The sequence below is a fragment of the Nipponia nippon genome, unplaced genomic scaffold (assembly GCF_047370975.1).
Source record: "Nipponia nippon isolate SJK-2023a ecotype South Korea unplaced genomic scaffold, ASM4737097v1 scaffold_25, whole genome shotgun sequence".
Lineage (NCBI taxonomy): Eukaryota > Metazoa > Chordata > Aves > Pelecaniformes > Threskiornithidae > Nipponia > Nipponia nippon.
The window spans coordinates 667006-682862 of NW_028262342.1; the positions used below are offsets into that span (position 1 = coordinate 667006).

A 15857-nucleotide genomic window follows, 5' to 3' on the forward strand; every position below is an offset into this window, starting at 1 on the left:
GTCTTTGTAGTATTCTTATGAAGCTCACTTTTTCTTGTGAAATGAGGTTAAATATTTTGCATGCTAGTGGAAGTCACTTTGCTGAGATGCTCCAAGCACTGGCCTAAGTTAAAGGAAAGTGTCATCTTTTCAGAGAGTGCTCTCATAACGTCAGCAAGCTGAAGAACGGCTAATCTGTAAAAGGTGATCATCGTCTCACTGCGCTCCTGTCACACGTAGCGTAGGGCAGCTGACACACTGGCAGTTCTGCTTGCTGCCTCCTGAATAAACAAATCCCGTAAAGCATTTAAGTCGCCAACAATATCTTTCCACAGCCTTCATTTGCTTGGCTAAGCAAATAATTTTCCTCTAGCATCTTCTGTAAAACCCCCGAGATTTCCTGATCCAGGAATATTCCTGATCAGACAAGTGTCCTGTCCCTGTATTTCCTCCAGTTCTGAATGCCCCTTTCTGGAGCGTGCCTCAGGTACCGTGCTGCAGGTAACATCTCGCCGAGATCTGATGCTACGAGGATCTTAACACTTACTGCTTGTGGAATCGCCTCTTCCGAGGCCCCGCAGAATTCATTTGCGGCTTCCACAGCCGTAACGTTAGTGATATTTCAGACTTCTGTGACTGAGAGGTGTTCCCTCATCTGTTAACCACTAACCATGGCCAGTCTCAAGGCTGTTTCTTGTTCTATTCCTGTGTGGTCAGCCTTTGATTCATAGATGAAATTACTTGTAATTTTCTAGTAGTTCTGTTGGAATTTTGAGGTGGAAGTTACTTGGTTTCTCCTTCTTCCTTCCCTCGTCTCTTCGTCCTCTTCCATTTTTTGAGGCTCCTTCCAGCTTTGTGTGGCTCCTATTTCTATGTTCACACTCTGAAATAGGTCTTCAACTGGGCAAAAAGCTGGCGGCAGAGGCTGAAAACCAGTGTCTTCTAAACTAAAAGATCTGTACAGGTTTTCACCTCAGCTTCTAGCACTTCCCACTTGAATCTTTTTAACCTTTCAGACCGTTTTATTTGCGGACCCAGTTTCCTTTCCTGTGTTTTTAGGTTCTTTGCTTCTTTTACAGTTCAGTGGCAGCTTAATTCTCTCCTCTGCTCACTTCCCACTTCCCCTCTTCTGTCGGCACGGGTGCTCGGGCGGCCGGGCACCGTGCTGGTCCAAGCCCGAGTGAGCAGTCGTAGCCTGGACCGACTCCTTGGGACGGTTCACGGCTCAGCCCGCTCGTGCCAGGGTCAGTGGGCCTGCACAGGCGAGAAGAGGGTGGGACTGGGACAGCCCCAATTTCACATTTTGATACAAGTTGCCAAATATTGTCTTAAATTTTCATTTGTCCTCAGGTTCTTTTTCCGTGAAGCGAGCTCTGATCTGACTTACTGGTATTTTCAAGCCTATCTGAACTAAATTGGGCTTTTAATAAAAACTTCTTTTGAGTCAAGAAGCTTTTATTTAAAAAATTAGTTGTCCTGGGCTTTAAAACTTTGAAGGAACAAAGTTCATGTAATACTGACTTTTGTTGGAGGCCTATCTTGAGAGGGCATGAGTGAATTGGTCTTGGCGTTTGCTAACTTCTTATTTTGGATTCTGAAGTTTCTGAATATGGGAAAACGCGTCTGTACGTGCCAAGAATTTTTGCCTCAGTTCTGCGAAGATTTTGGGAAATGCCTGCAGTCGCCGTGACTTGCAGGAAGTTCTTGGTGTTGGAGCTACGAGGTTTGCTGCCGGAGATGTTGGGGTCGTGCTGGATGAATCGTTCTCGAGTCCCGCATCACCCACCGCCTGTTTTAGAAGTTCCCTCTCAGCGCTGCCTTACTGCTGGACCTCTTGTAACAGGGTTGCCTTAGGCGCAGGCTGCTGAGCGAACGAAAAGAGCTCGCTTTCATATGACACATTGGATACTTGAGATGGTTCCTTGCTCGTGGCGTGCTGGGGACTGGGTTAGACTTGCCTTCTGGGTCTTAAATTATTTTGATTTTCTGCTGTGAATGCCAATTGTTAGCTTGGGAGTCTGCTTATATTGTTGGTAGTCTCTTTTTTTTTTTTAACTGTTATTTGGTAAGTGTATTTTTTTTTTTCTCAAGTGTTTTATTAGTTTTGTCTGCGTACTTAATGACTAGAGCATGAGAAGCACAAATGTTGGAATAACAGCTATGGAAGTGACTGGAGTATCTAAGCAGTCAATTCTTTTTTACAAGCTCTACCTTCAGTTAATCCAAACGACTTGCTGGGATTCATGGAAGTGGTAGGTCTTATAAACATCAAGCATTTTTTTTCATTTGTGATCTGGCAGGTTGGAGGACGCGTGCCTGTCCTGGACACGCTAGTGGAACTTGTCACAAGAGGTCGATCTATTCCAGTGCACCTGGACTACCTGCCGAGGCTGGAGGCCTTGGTGTCGGAAGTTCAGGCGTGGAAGGAGTGCGCAGCTAACACGTTTCTGTGCGAGAACTCCCCTTATTCTCTTCTGGAGGTAAGAGATCTCAGCCCTGGAGAAGACTGCCATTCCTCCCCAGCAAAAGCACATCTGAGTCAATACTCATGAAATAGCAGTAAATATTAAGTACATTTGCAGAATTGTTTCAGGATTATATTACTTAATTTTTATTAGATCGACCTATGCTTTTAATGATAATTTTAAACTTTTAAAATGCTTAACGTTATACTTTCTTTTCAATCAGTGGCTAAGGAGAGCATGCTGTGCCACAGTCTGAACACGGGAATTTTGACGTGTTTGTGGCGCTGAATTTACTCCAGTGCCTCCAGCTGCGGCCGCTGGAGCGCAGGCTCGCGCCTGCCTCGCCCACCTCAGCGCGGTGACAGCCAGACCAGGGCTGGGCTGCGGTGAGGGGGAGGCTGTAGCCGCTTTACCCGGCCCTCTGAACTTGTCGATCAATCCTTGAGCAATCCACGCTCCTGGCCTGCGCCGAGCCCCTCGTGCCCCAGCCCTCCCCTCTCCCTCAGGGCAGACGGGAATGCAGGGCAGCCCCAGGAACCCTCTGCTGTCTCCCAGGGCTTGCAGCTTAAATCACGTGGAGGCTGTTTAGTCTCTCAGCTGTCTCTGTACCAGCAGTTCAGATGAAACAGGGAGGTGTCTGCGGTCTGCCCATTCTATAAAATCAAATTTTTAACGTTCCAGCTTTCCCCATTTTCCAGATAACCTCATCCTCGACCCCTAAGTCTTTGGTGGAAAAAGCTGCAGGAATCCCTGCTCTCACCAGTCGTACGTGGCTGCGTTAGGGCAGGACGAAGGCGTTTAAAATGTTGCGGACAACACTGCTTTTCTGTCCACCAGGTGTTATGTCCCCGGTGTGATATTGGAATACTGAATCTGAAGAGAAAGCAGAAGAAGCTGAAGGAGCCAGTGCCAAGTGGAAAGAAGAAAAGCACTAAGCTAGAGACTCTGAGTGACTTAGAAAGAGCTCTCTCCGAGAGCAAAGATACTGCATCTGCGGTATGTGGCTTACGAGTTTTTTCGAACTGGAGTTTCTTTTAAGTTCTTTGAATCTTGGTTAGTTTGCCTCTCGTGCAGGAGTGTTATCTTCCACTCTTTTCTGCTTGCTGTGCTGTTCTGCAGAAGGACTTTTGGACTGTGCTCTTCTGTGCTTGCTTCAGACTTCCCAAAATTGCTTTTAGGGGAAAAAAATGTGTGTTGCCTTTGTGCATGAAGTAGCCTTACAGTTTGCCAGGCAATGCCCCTAGCCTAACAAAGCATAGGAAAAGAAAAAATTGAGACCCATTTTCCCCCGCCATACCAAAACCTTATTAAAGATAGGCTAGGGGTTTCCCAGGTCTGATCCTTTCAAAGAACACAATAACCCAACACTATTTATAATTAAAACAAACACCATAAATAATTAAAGAAAACCTCATGCATTATGCAGTCAATAAAACAGGAGTTCTGGGTGGAGCAGACGTAGTTGCTGGTGGTAAAGCGCTGCATCCCGAAAGACCTATTCCGGAGCCTCCACCGCGGTCAGATTAAACCACGTCCCAGGATTAACGGGGAGCAGTAGGCTGATTTGGTAGGGTTTGAACATAATTGTCCCTGTACGCGTGGGACATTGAAGTTTTAACCTATGGCAACTACCTGGAACCTGTGTGTTCAGCGCTTCGGTTTTGGCCTCCCTCGTCTGGAGATCCAGACGTACAGGCTGCTGCCAGGAGAGGAGACGGGGTCCTTTCATTCGCACACCCCTCTCCTCTTTGAGGAGATAATCTCTCGTTAACGCTTGGGGTATTGAAAGAGAAGGAATCGCACATGGACTGCGCCCAGGAGCAGGCATTCATTTAGTGTGGCGGGTTTTGCTTCTGGCACATGAAGGGAACAGGAATCTTCTACAGCGGAGGTTTGGATGCTTTCACAACCCAACGCTGTCGCCGCAGCGCTCGGCACCCGCGCGTGCGTAATGCCGCGTGCTGTGCCCGAGTCCCGCATCTGCCTGTGCTGGACACAGTTTGTCTGATTTTTCTCTAGTCATCACATTTCAAAGCTATGATGTGTGAAATAACTGGTTTGTGTATATTTATAAACCCTTCTGTATATGTTTATTTTTATACACATAATAAAATGCATAGACTTTATTCATTGCAGCTGCTACTAATAGCCTTTATGAAACTGAAATATCTTGCTATCTTTAATAGCAGCTAATGCTAAAGATTCCTAAAAAAAGGATCCTGAGCAGGTGTAGAAGGGGCAAACACCGCGCTCGGGCCTACACCTGAATGTCGCCTGGTGTTTGCAGACCCCAGCACGAGTGCGTAGGCAGGGTGCGGCCCTGTGCGCGTGACAGCGTGTACAAGGTGGGACTCAACAAGGCCCAGTACCGGGTCCTGCACTTGGGGCACAACAACCCCAGGCACCGCTGCAGGCGTGGGGAGGAGCGGCTGGGAGCTGCCTGGCGGGAAAGGACCTGGGGGTGCTGGTCGACAGCTGCTGAACATGAGCCAGCAGTGTGCCCAGGTGGCCAAGAGGGCCAGTGGCACCCTGGCTTGTATCAGGAATAGTGTGGCCAGCAGGACCAGGGAGGTGATGGTGCCCCTGTGCTGGGCACTGGTGAGGCCGCCCCTCGAATGCTGTGCTCAGCGCTGGGCCCCTCACCCCACGAAGGCCATGGAGGGGCTGGAGCGTGGCCAGAGCAGGGCAGCGAGGCTGGGGCAGGGGCTGGAGCCCAAGGCTGGGGAGGAGCGGCTGGGGGAGCTGGGGGGGCTCAGCCTGGAGAAGAGGAGGCTGAGGGGAGCCCTCATCGCTCTCTGCAACTGCCTGAAAGGAGGCTGGAGCCGGGGGGGTCGGTCTCTTCTCCCCAGGAACAAGCGATGGGACGAGAGGGAACGGCCTCAAGCTGCGCCAGGGCAGGTTTGGGTTGGGTATTGGGAAAAACTTCTTCACTGAAAGGGTGGTCAAGCATTGGCACAGGCTGCCCAGGGAAGTGTTTGAGTCTCCATCCCTGGAGGTATTTAAAGAACGCATAGATGTGGTGCTCAAGGACATGGTATAGATGGACTTGGCAGTGATAGGTTAACGGTTGGACTCGATCTTAAGGGTCTCTTCCAAGCTTGACAATTCTATGATTCTGTCAGAGATCCATCTGTATTTCTGAAAACTGCCCAGATGCAGTTTATGATCATACAGAGTCAGGCTACGTCTTTGAGAGACATCTTAATAGAGAAGTACCTGCCAGCCAAATCTGCATTTGTTTCAGAATTTAAGCTGCTTTAGTGAAGGCAATGGTTTTTCAGTACAAAACATGAAGGATTTGGAACAGAGAGGGAGTTAGGGGGTATTTTTTGCAAAGGAACAAGGTTTGTATCTCTGGGCCTGATGAGAAAACAGAAGGAAACTGAAGTCACATCACTGCACATCCTCATAACTGCTTCACTTCAAACATTCAAAGCCTTGAAGGTGTACAAGGGCGAGAGCTTCTTCACAATCCGAAATACCCGCTGGCATAGCCGAAGGGTGTGGTTGTGCAGAGGTCGCCCTGTTTCTAATGAGTAACGTTTCTTTCGCGATTACATCCCTTTCTTTGCACTCCCTTTTAGATGGCTACGCTTGGGGAGGCCCGGTTAAAGGAGATGGAAGCATTGCGTTCTCTGCGAGCAGCAAACGAGGTGAAGGTGCTGGCTACTGAAGAGGATGCGGAACTGAAAGTCTGTCTGTGCCAGAAGGAGCCGGCCGCTCCGATGATACAGTGCGAACTCTGCAGAGGGTTCTTCCACACCGGCTGTGTTTCGGTGCCCAACATTTTGCAGGGACCTCGTGTGTGGCTCTGTCCGCACTGTCATCGATCCGAAAAGCCACCTTTAGAAAAGATCTTACCGTTGCTGGCCTCCTTGCAGCGCATCCGCGTGAGGCTTCCTGAGGGGGATGCCCTACGGTATATGATCGAGAGAACTGTGAACTGGCAGCACAGAGCACAACAAATGTTGTATTCAGGGAATATAAAACTTATACAAGACAAAGTTGGCTCAGGATTATTGTACAACAGATGGCAAGCCACAGCAGGCCAATTGCCGGAGACAAACAAGGTGAGGCTGAGCTGCTGCTGGCTTCCCTGGGTGGGTGGTGTGTGGTCAGCAAGAGCAGTCCGTAACACCTCTCCGGGTTTTGGGTTCGTTGTATCTGCGTACAAACACTGGCAAGGCAGATTGTTTATGTGTGGCTGTACAGATGTAAGGAGTTCGGGTTCTGCCTGGACGGTTAGCCAGGGTGTGCGTGTCCTCCAGCAACAGCTTCGTCTTCTCCTTCTGCCCGAGTCCTGGGAACAAGGACTCCTAGAGGGCCCGTTTTCCCTTCTCCTCCCAGCTCCTACGCTCTAATGTGACGCTGTTAATGACAGCTGCTGAAGCTATTGTTCTAGAGTGCTCAGTATTCAATTCGTCTTTATATTTTGTTCTTAGAAGTATTTCAGTATAGTTTTAAGTGTTGAGAATGATAACAGAGGCACAAACTGTCCAGTGTGTTACCAGCATAGCTCTCCGATGGGGTTGTTTTCAACAGGGTGTCTTCATCTGTTACTGCGCCGCCTTCTCTGTGTTGCTTACGCTAGAACTCCCAGGCGAATGCTCTGCTAATATTACTGAGTGAAGCTACAGCAACTGTTTCAGGTGTGGTCATGAGGGAGTTTCAGACTTCCTCTGGTAAAGATCTTTCAGCAAAAAGCACAGGGAAAGAGGGGAAACGGGTTAAGCGTTTCCAGTTTTCCTGAGATGATAAATGCAGAAAAAATCTGAAATACAAGGTCTGTGCAGCATAAAGAACATAAACCATCCCAAAATGAAATGCACAGCATAAACAACATAAACCATCCCAAAATGAAATGCACAGCATAAACAACATAAACCATCCCCAAATGAAATGCACTCTGTCTCTTTTACTTTTTGATTGAAACACCTTGGTTTTGCTAGTCCAGCCCCGTTACAGTGGGTCTGGGTGTTTGTGTTTTCTCACTCCGTTACGTTAAAACATAAAACGCGCCGTGCACACTTGCAGAGGTATCGTAGCTGCTTCTCTGGTAACTCGGCTATACCAAGTTGCTGCTGTTGACCAAATTTTTCAAATAGGCAAGCCTAGTTTTAGAAATTAAAACTATGTTTAGGCATCTAAGAGAATTTTTCTGATAAATAAGGTTTGAAAGTATCTTTTTACTAGACTAGCTAGTATGGTTGAAAAAAATAAACCGGGCAAGATTTTGGGAATATAAGTTGATGTTTGGGCCAGAAATGGAAACAATAAGCTTAGTTTCATGAGCAGAGTTTTATTAGCTCAGCGTGGTACCGTGAGGTTCCTCCGACCTGAAAGCAGTCTCACCATTTTTGTGTGGTCTGGAGCTCAAAGCAGTAAACCTCCTAAATCCAGGTAACTGTAGCAGAACTAGGTCAGGTCCTTGTGACCGCATTTCCCAAATTGGAAGTCCCTGGGAAGCTCAAGGGAAGAGCGTCTGACGCCGCACGTCAGCTCGGGTCCCTCACCATGCCGGAGCTCAGGACCCTTGCTGGAGCCGGTGGTACTGCGGGCAGGCCAGAGGTGGCCTCCAGAGCCGTCTCGGCACAGGCGCTGAGCTAAAACTGCGGGCTCGATGGATTCGAGGTGGTTTTTCAGTGAATCCAGTGTCTCAGCATTGCTCTCCTGTCCTGTAACAATTTTATTTTCCCTGTTGTCTGGGTAATCCAACATTCTCCTTCCCCCGGAGAAGCTTGTAGCAGTAACCACTGGAGTTGGGCTGCTTTGGCACTAGCCAAAGCAAAGAATGTGGAGCATTTAGATCAGTTTGAAACATTCACTTGAAAAACAGCCATGAGAATTGGCGAGAGCCAGATTTTGAAAGGGGCCCAGACACTTGAATTAGTGAATATTGAAAAACTGACGCTTGCTGGCTTGCCTAAGCGGCCTTTGCATACGTAAGCGCACGTTTTGCCATTGGCCTGTCTTCTGTGCGTGCCAAGGTAAAGAGAAGTGCTTCCAAACAGTTTGGTGTCTCGTTGGATCAAGGTAGTGAGAAATCACTTCTTCATTGTGGGCAAAAGGAAGAAACTGTCATGTTTACCCAGAGTCAATTCTAGAGCTGAAGGCCCCGCTTCCCCCAGTCAGGGATCATCCCTGCAGTGGCTCTGCCTGCGTTGTCTCCGCTCCACAGGCGCGTTCTCCTCTGGTGGAGCTGGTGCTGCGTGCGCCAGGCTGAGTTGCTGATCTCAGTGGGAACGATAATTCACAGCTAAGAATTCTGGCAGGAGAGTTGCCTTTGCCTGTTCCCAGGTGTGGGATGAAGGATTTGGGTGTATTAGATTGAACAGTGTGTAGGAATACAAGATTTAAGCAATTGTAAGAGAAACGCGTTTTGATTCTATTGCAGTTATTTGACATTTCAAAACTACATGTTCAGTGAAAATATCTCTGCATTATGTTTTGTTTTGTTTTCTAGGTTTCCCAGACAATTGGAGCTATGTCATTCTCCATGCCTCATGACTGGGATAACAGAACCATATATTTACATTCTCCATTTTCTACAGGACAGCACTGCATCCCACTCCATGGTTTGTAATCTTCACTTTGAACTTTTTTCCCCCTTTTTTTTCCCCCCTGTGTTTGGTGGAGAAAAGGGGGTGTCCTGGTCAACAGGAGATGGCTCAGGCAGGGAGGCACGTGGCTCTGCAGCGCATCTGGTTGCTTCTCCATCCCCTCAGCAGCCTTGGAACTTAATGTCCAGCTTTGGCAGAGGGGTGAATTGCTCAACAATACAAATTTCCCACATGTAATGAAAAGATGTGGCGCGGTAGAAGAGGTATCGGCCAAGAGCTGGCCCCTTCCCACGTGCGTAGCACGCAGCGGGCTGTGGCCAGCCAAGCCGGCTGCGGGAGGGGAGATGGAGGAGAAGGGGGAGACCACTGGAATTGTAGGAGCTGGATGGGAACAACGTAGGGAAGCGGTGCTGGAGACCACAGGGTACTTAATCCACGGGACATGAGTCCACGTAAGTTTTGCTGCAGCACAACTATCAGAGTCACAGAGACTTGAGAGTTTTCTTAGCTGCTGTGGCTGCTGCTGCGCTCCAGGTTGCTCAGCGCAGGTTCTGCACGCTTCCTAGCTCAGACGTTGTTTATTGGACTAACGCAGACATGCTATAAATTGCATCATTTTACGACTGTAAAAGAAGCTATTTATCATTTCTTTCCTCCTGATGCATAAAGCTCCAGGGACACAGGTCTCGCCTTATCTTCATGTTATCAAGTCAGTGCAGCTTAGTCCATACTAATTTTACACAAAACACTTAGTTTAACATGACAGTTAAAATCGGACAAGGCAGTCCTTTGTACAGCCAGGTTTAACTGTCAGGCCGTGTTTGAGCTGTAGTGAATACTGTATTAGAAAGCTGTTATTTACACAATGATTTTGACTTCCCCCACTGTGACTGTTTCCAAAGCCCGAGGCAGGTCTGGTAAGCTCGACAGCAGCAGTAGGTGGTGGCCATACAGCCAGACCCGGTTGTGCAAGGCTCATCCTCTCAGCTTTTCTTCTCTCTCCTCTCAGCTTCATTTATGGATTTTGCTGAGTTTGTTCATCTTACCCACTTGTTACCTAGTGAGGGGATCATCACACTTCTTGCAGCTTCAGAAGCAGAGGAAATTGCCAAGAACGATGGCAATTGCTTATCCTCGAACCAGCAAGAAATGCAGGCTGGGAAGAGGACTGAGCCACAGCGCAGTAACTTCTGTGCAAGCCTTTATCTTTCTTCTTAACCCTGCTGTTAACAATGAGCAGTGCAGAGGGAACAGATAAGAGTTGCTTCATACAGTTGCAGATTTTAAAAAGTCTTTCACAGTTTTTTTTAACGTGCTACCGGAGAAGAATTTTCATTATCTGTGCGGTTCTCGTCAGTGCTGACACTGAAGAATTCCTTTCCTCCTCTCTCCCTGTCTTTCACAATAGTCATTAGCACAGAGCTGGATGAGCTGATGATGGAAGCCCAGCTGCTACAGGTTTCTCTGCCTGAAATACAGGAGCTGTACCAGATCCTGTTCACAAAGCAAAGCCCTGTTCTGCCAACGGAGCAGAGGTCATCCGTTGGACCGGCAAATGAAAAGGCAAGTGTCTGACACCAGCAGTGAGGCTGGGGTGGCTTTGGAGTAGAGGCTGTGCCTGAGCCCATAAGCTTTACAGAGGGGTTCGTGTGTCTGTCTGTACTTCCATGAAAATACATTTCCCTTGTTCAGAAGGGGTTAAGAAGTCGGTAAGTTAAACTATTGAATATAATTTGTGGCCTAATGCATTTTTGCAATTTGAATCTGTTTTTTTTATGGTCACTCTCTGTATTTTTAAATGCATCAATCCTAATTTGACTCTTGTCCTGTGTTGAAGAGGCTTTCCAAGAGAGCTGCCTCTGAAGCAGTGGACTCCGAGGCAGGAAATGCGGATCTTTTCTTCTATAAATTCTGTCACTGGAGTGTGACCCCATCCTTTGCTCCCCTTACACATCCCGCTTCTGCTGAAAAGGCGGCCCGCTGTCAAACACTGCGCTTAACCCTATTCCTAAAAGCAGAGTGTGTAATAACAGGGTAATGAGTGGTACTTCCATAATTACCATTTTGCCAAAATATCTTTCCAATAGAATGAGTGTTGCCGAGGAAAAAAGGATGGAATTAGTTACATGGAGAGAAAACTAAAGCGGCGTTTTGAGAGAGAGAGCTTCTATGATGAGAAGAGAGCAAGAGTAAAAAAAATGAGAACACCCAAAAAGAAGAAACTGAAACTGAATCACTCAAAGGATCTCTGCACTAACAAACTGGAGCGAGAGCGGGAGCGTCTCTTTGAGGTGCAGCGTTCCAGCGAAAGCCACTTGCTTCCCTCAGACATGTCATTCTCTGAGCAGGAGGACTCTGAGGATGAAGATGCCATCTGCCCTGCTGTGAATTGTCTCCAGCCGGAGGGAGATGAGGTCAGTAGGGGCAGACCCGTTGTGGTGTACTGAGTGCTGGGATCTGGGACGTGCAGCTGCCTGGGAACTCTTGACTCCAGAAGTGCTGCGTACGAGGAGAGCATGAGGCACTCGGTGACCCAGGGACAGTGTCGGCCACTGCTGGGACACGTTTAGTAAGGATCCTTCCCACCTTCTCCCAGAGCAGTCACGCAGCTGGGACTGGGGAAGGCAGGTGGAGGTCAGAACATCTGCCTGGAATCGGAAGGAGGAGGTGGGGCTGTGCAGACACCGTACGCATCTGTGCTCTTGAAATAAGGGTGTAGGTAGGCTTTGTGGGTCGCAGCCGTTCCGCGGATGGGGCAGTGCCTTGGAGCTCTGCACAGGCCCATCCATACTGGGAAATGGAGAGGAGGGACATCCCCAGGTGCCTGGGAGGGCCGTGGTGAAGGTGCCATGCACAATCTTGCTATAGGTGGGAAAGCGGCGGGAGGGATAAGGGAAGTGTGCCCTTCTCTCAGCTTCAGAGAGCTGGACTGCAGGAATCCAGAGAACAGTGAGCACGAGTTGAATGTCCAGCACTAGCCAGCTGTAGAGTGGGCCATTTTGCGCTCATTTAAATAGATGAACTGCCCAAAAATGACCAATGCATGCTGTATTTGCTTGGTCCTTCCCTGATCCCCAGTATGTCTGTTCTTCGTTAGGTGGATTGGGTCCAGTGCGACGGCAGCTGCAACCAGTGGTTCCACCAGGTGTGTGTGGGCATCTCTCCAGAAATGGCGGAGAAGGAGGACTACATCTGCGTCAGCTGCACTGGGAAGGACTCTCAATATCGGAAGTAAAACTCCCCATAAACCATTCAGGACTTGAGTAAAGAAGGTTATCAGAGTTTTCCAATAAAGCCACAGGGGCTGGTTTAAGAACCAGATTGCAAATGGTGCTACTTCTATCCTTATGGGATCATTTTCCAGAACTCAAAACAATTTTTGACACTTTTGTATTTTCCCTTGATCTGTTTGTGGTTGTTGAGGTTTGAGATGCTGACTGTTTAGCAGGGGTTTCCACCAATTTGGAAGGCATTTGAAACACGCACCTTTTATTGTACAGCATTAAATTACCTCTCTGGGATTTACCGGCGTATTTAATTCAGCTTGGTTTAGGTGCAAAAAAACCTGCACCACAAATTTTCCAATAAATCCTCTTTTGAGGAAATCCCTGTTTACTCTGTTAACTCTTTGGAGACTTTAGTTTTTTTCCACTTTGTTTTTCGTAGACTAGGTTTATTTATCTGAGCAATAACTTCTATGTCTGGTTTCAGTGACTGGAATGACAATTCTGAAGAGCGTGTTGCTTCTAGCATTGGTTGATGTACAGAAAGCAAATGTTAGATCCTAGTGTCACTGATGGCCCAGTGATGTAGAAGACAGGAAAAAAAAACAACAAGGTCTGTAAAGTAATTGCCACAGCTGTATTTTGGCTTTCTCCTTTTTTTGGGTAGCTTGTATCAAATGTTGCAGTTTATATTGTGGAATAAACCCCTGGTTATGTTATAAAATTAAATGTTGGTGTTTTTAGAGAGCTTGAAATGCAGTTTCATTTCCCTCTGGATCGATACTGATTGCATCGATGGGTTCTCTTATTCAAGAGAAATCCATCTTTAAAAAAAGAAATGCAAAAGCATTCTTACCTTACTCATATATCTGGGTTTGGAAGGAGAAGGCAGATCAAAATGTTATTCAAAAAAAACCCCAAACAAACCTTTTCCAAGACGTTTGCAAAGCTTTTCCAAAACTGAAATTATTTACAAGTTGGGTGAATAAAAGGTTGAAACTACGATTTGTGACTTGGCAGGGGCAGGAATGGGGAATTCACGCAGGAGGCAAAGGTGTGGGCAGCTCCTCCTGCCAGCCTGGCCCAGCTGGCTTCGGAAGGAGGGACCTTCCCCGCGGCGTGGCCGCTGCAGCGGGTTCGGCAGAGCACGTGCTGGTGGGCCACAGAGCCCTGCCTGGCCACGGGCAGGCTGCTTTCAGCTGCTTCCGCTTGCATTTAGGCTTCAAACCTGGGGAATGAGGAAGTTGTTGGACTGGTCATGATTCTAAGACTGTTTAAGGACCTCAGCCCGGGGGGAAAGAAGGGGCAGCGCAGGTGATGGCATAGCGCTGCTGCCTCAGAGGGGACCAGACCCCTGGTTTATTTAAGCCCGCCCAGCACTCCTCCTGGGGCTGCACCCAAAATCCTTCGGAGAGCAATTGCTACTGCAGAATACAGTTGTTGCCCCTTTGGAAATGGCCTGGTGACAGCGGTGTGGCTCTGTGGCCTGCCAGAGGTGGAACTGCTGGAGCCCTGGAAGACGGGAGGTCTAGACCGTTGTATCAGAGTGCTCTCCTTGCAACATCCTGGCATCGCCAAAAACATGGTGGCGTTGGTGTTCCCTCCGTTTGTCATCAAGAGGAATTTGCTGGTAAATTTTTCCCTGGTGGTTTTAGACCTCTTCCCATGGGCAGAAGCGCGCAGATTCGCTGGGCGTAGGGCAAAGCCTGCGAGCCCTGCGTGGCCGGTAGCGATGTGGTGGATCCCTGTGTGGAATCAGAGCTGTGCAGGAATTCCAGGGGTTTTGGTTTGGGGTCTTTTTGACCACTGACCATGGTTTTTAGTCTCATGTTGCTTTTTAACTGTTAGAGACTCCTCAGCCTGGTATAGATGATTTGGCTAAAATGGTTGGTGGGGGCAAGAAGACAACCTGACCACACATACGTTAGTTAAATGGGTAGATGCTTCCATAGTACGACTTGGGTTTTTTTATTTACTGTAATTACCAAAAGGATGTTTTGTGATTTTTTTTTTTTTTTTTTTTTTTCTTCTTGGAAGAAGTCTTTGTGCAAAGTGAAGATAACAGTCTAAGCTGTGGAAAAGAACTGATCTGTAATAACTTCCTTTTAAAGGGCACGGACGAACAGACTTGAAATAGAAAGAGCGTGTTTTGATGTAGCTGAAAACATGACAAAAGTTTCTCTCACAGTATCCCTTTTATTTTTTTCCGTTGAAGAAATGGCTGTTTACCAAAAAGTGCTAGAGGAAATATGATTCAATTAAGTTTAGCGTGATGATTCAGTATAGGACCAAGGGAAAGTTGTCGTTTCGTGGACTGTAGGGGCCAGAGGAGACCTCTGTGGTCCTGACAACAAAACTTCTCATCAGGATTAACAAATGCAGTAGAACTAGAGCATGATGTTTTGGAAATTACCACAGCTTTGCTTGAAAACTTTGAAGAAATGGAAAACCCAGTCCCTGGGTGACCTCCGCCTACAGTACGGGGTGTCTGCTTAAGGGCTTGCATTGTAGTTCCTGCCGGAGCTGTGACCTCGGGAACGGGTGGCCGGAGGCTGCTGCTGCGCCACGGGGCCGTGCCTGTTAGATCTCATCCCCGCGTGGATACTGCAAACGGCATCAGGGCGGGTTTTGACTTTGTCAAACTAAATAAGCAAGAGATTTGTTGTTTGCTTCAGGGTGGGCTCTTCTGCAAGCATCCCTTGCACATTCCTCATCGGGGAAGATGAGGAGGGCAGAACACGCTCAGCAGCAGGGTCTGTTAGGATCAGCTGTCCCTTTCACCCCTCTTCTTGTCCATCCTAGATTTCCAGAGGATAAACCAAAACAAGCAAAAAAATTCCTTCCCACCCCATTCTGCTTGAATTTTTTTTTTTAGAGTGAAGCAACCAAGTGCATCAACCACCAAGTACATCAACCTCCCTAGATTGCTCAGATCCTAATTCTTTATTTAATAAGAATAGTTTATGGCCTCTACAATAGTTTAATCATAAAACAGGACAAAAATCAAATTAATTCCCTACCTGTGGATTTGAGGCTGTAAAAACCTGATTTTATTTAAAGCCTGCCTGTACGATCCATCAGACGTTGGGACCGTGTCTGTTGTGCCGCCTTTAATCTGCTTGATGTGCGCTTCCTCGTGCCACGCGAGGAGCATCGGAAGAGACGAATACATGCCCAACTGCATCCGCTGTGGTCACGTCCAGCACCAATAAGATAACTGATCTGAAGGAGAGGCAGGGATCTGGTCCCACACATTTCTGGTCTTGAACTGAAGCCCGCAGTGCCGAGGCCGTTGGTGCGCACTGCCAGGACCTAGTTGCAAAGTTCCTAAATTGTTTGAATTGGGCTTTCCAGCACTCTGACCCCCGTCGGCCTCTGAGGGAAGAGCTGGCTGCGGGGCAGCCCTTTGGCCCTGGCTCTCCATTTCGGAAGCAAACATGGGATTAAAAGGCTTTGTGACTCCCAACACACCTTGGGGATGCCTTGAATCCAGAGTCGCCGAGAGCTGTGGAACCAAAGGCAGAAGGTAGGCGGCTTTGGAGGAAGATGGGAAACGATGGTAACTGGACTGGTCACTGCGTGCTCTGATCCACAGCGGTGGCTGGGTATCTGCGTGGATCTGCAGCCTT

The 15857-nt window shown here is 47.9% G+C and overlaps 1 protein-coding gene across 2 annotated transcripts in view; it reads left to right on the forward strand.

Moving 5' to 3' along the window:
• Positions 1-12973, forward strand: part of KDM5B (lysine demethylase 5B) — a 61682-nt gene extending 48709 nt beyond the window's left edge. For both annotated transcript variants that reach the window (XM_087762104.1, XM_087762105.1), the window contains exons 21-27: positions 2280-2459; positions 3282-3440; positions 6029-6514; positions 8908-9019; positions 10413-10567; positions 11092-11418; positions 12102-12973. In XM_087762104.1, the coding sequence (XP_087618230.1) occupies positions 2280-2459; positions 3282-3440; positions 6029-6514; positions 8908-9019; positions 10413-10567; positions 11092-11418; positions 12102-12239 (1557 nt within the window). In that variant the 3' untranslated portion in view covers positions 12240-12973. The remainder of the gene's footprint in view (positions 1-2279; positions 2460-3281; positions 3441-6028; positions 6515-8907; positions 9020-10412; positions 10568-11091; positions 11419-12101) is intronic.
• The last annotated feature ends 2884 nt before the right edge of the window (positions 12974-15857 follow it).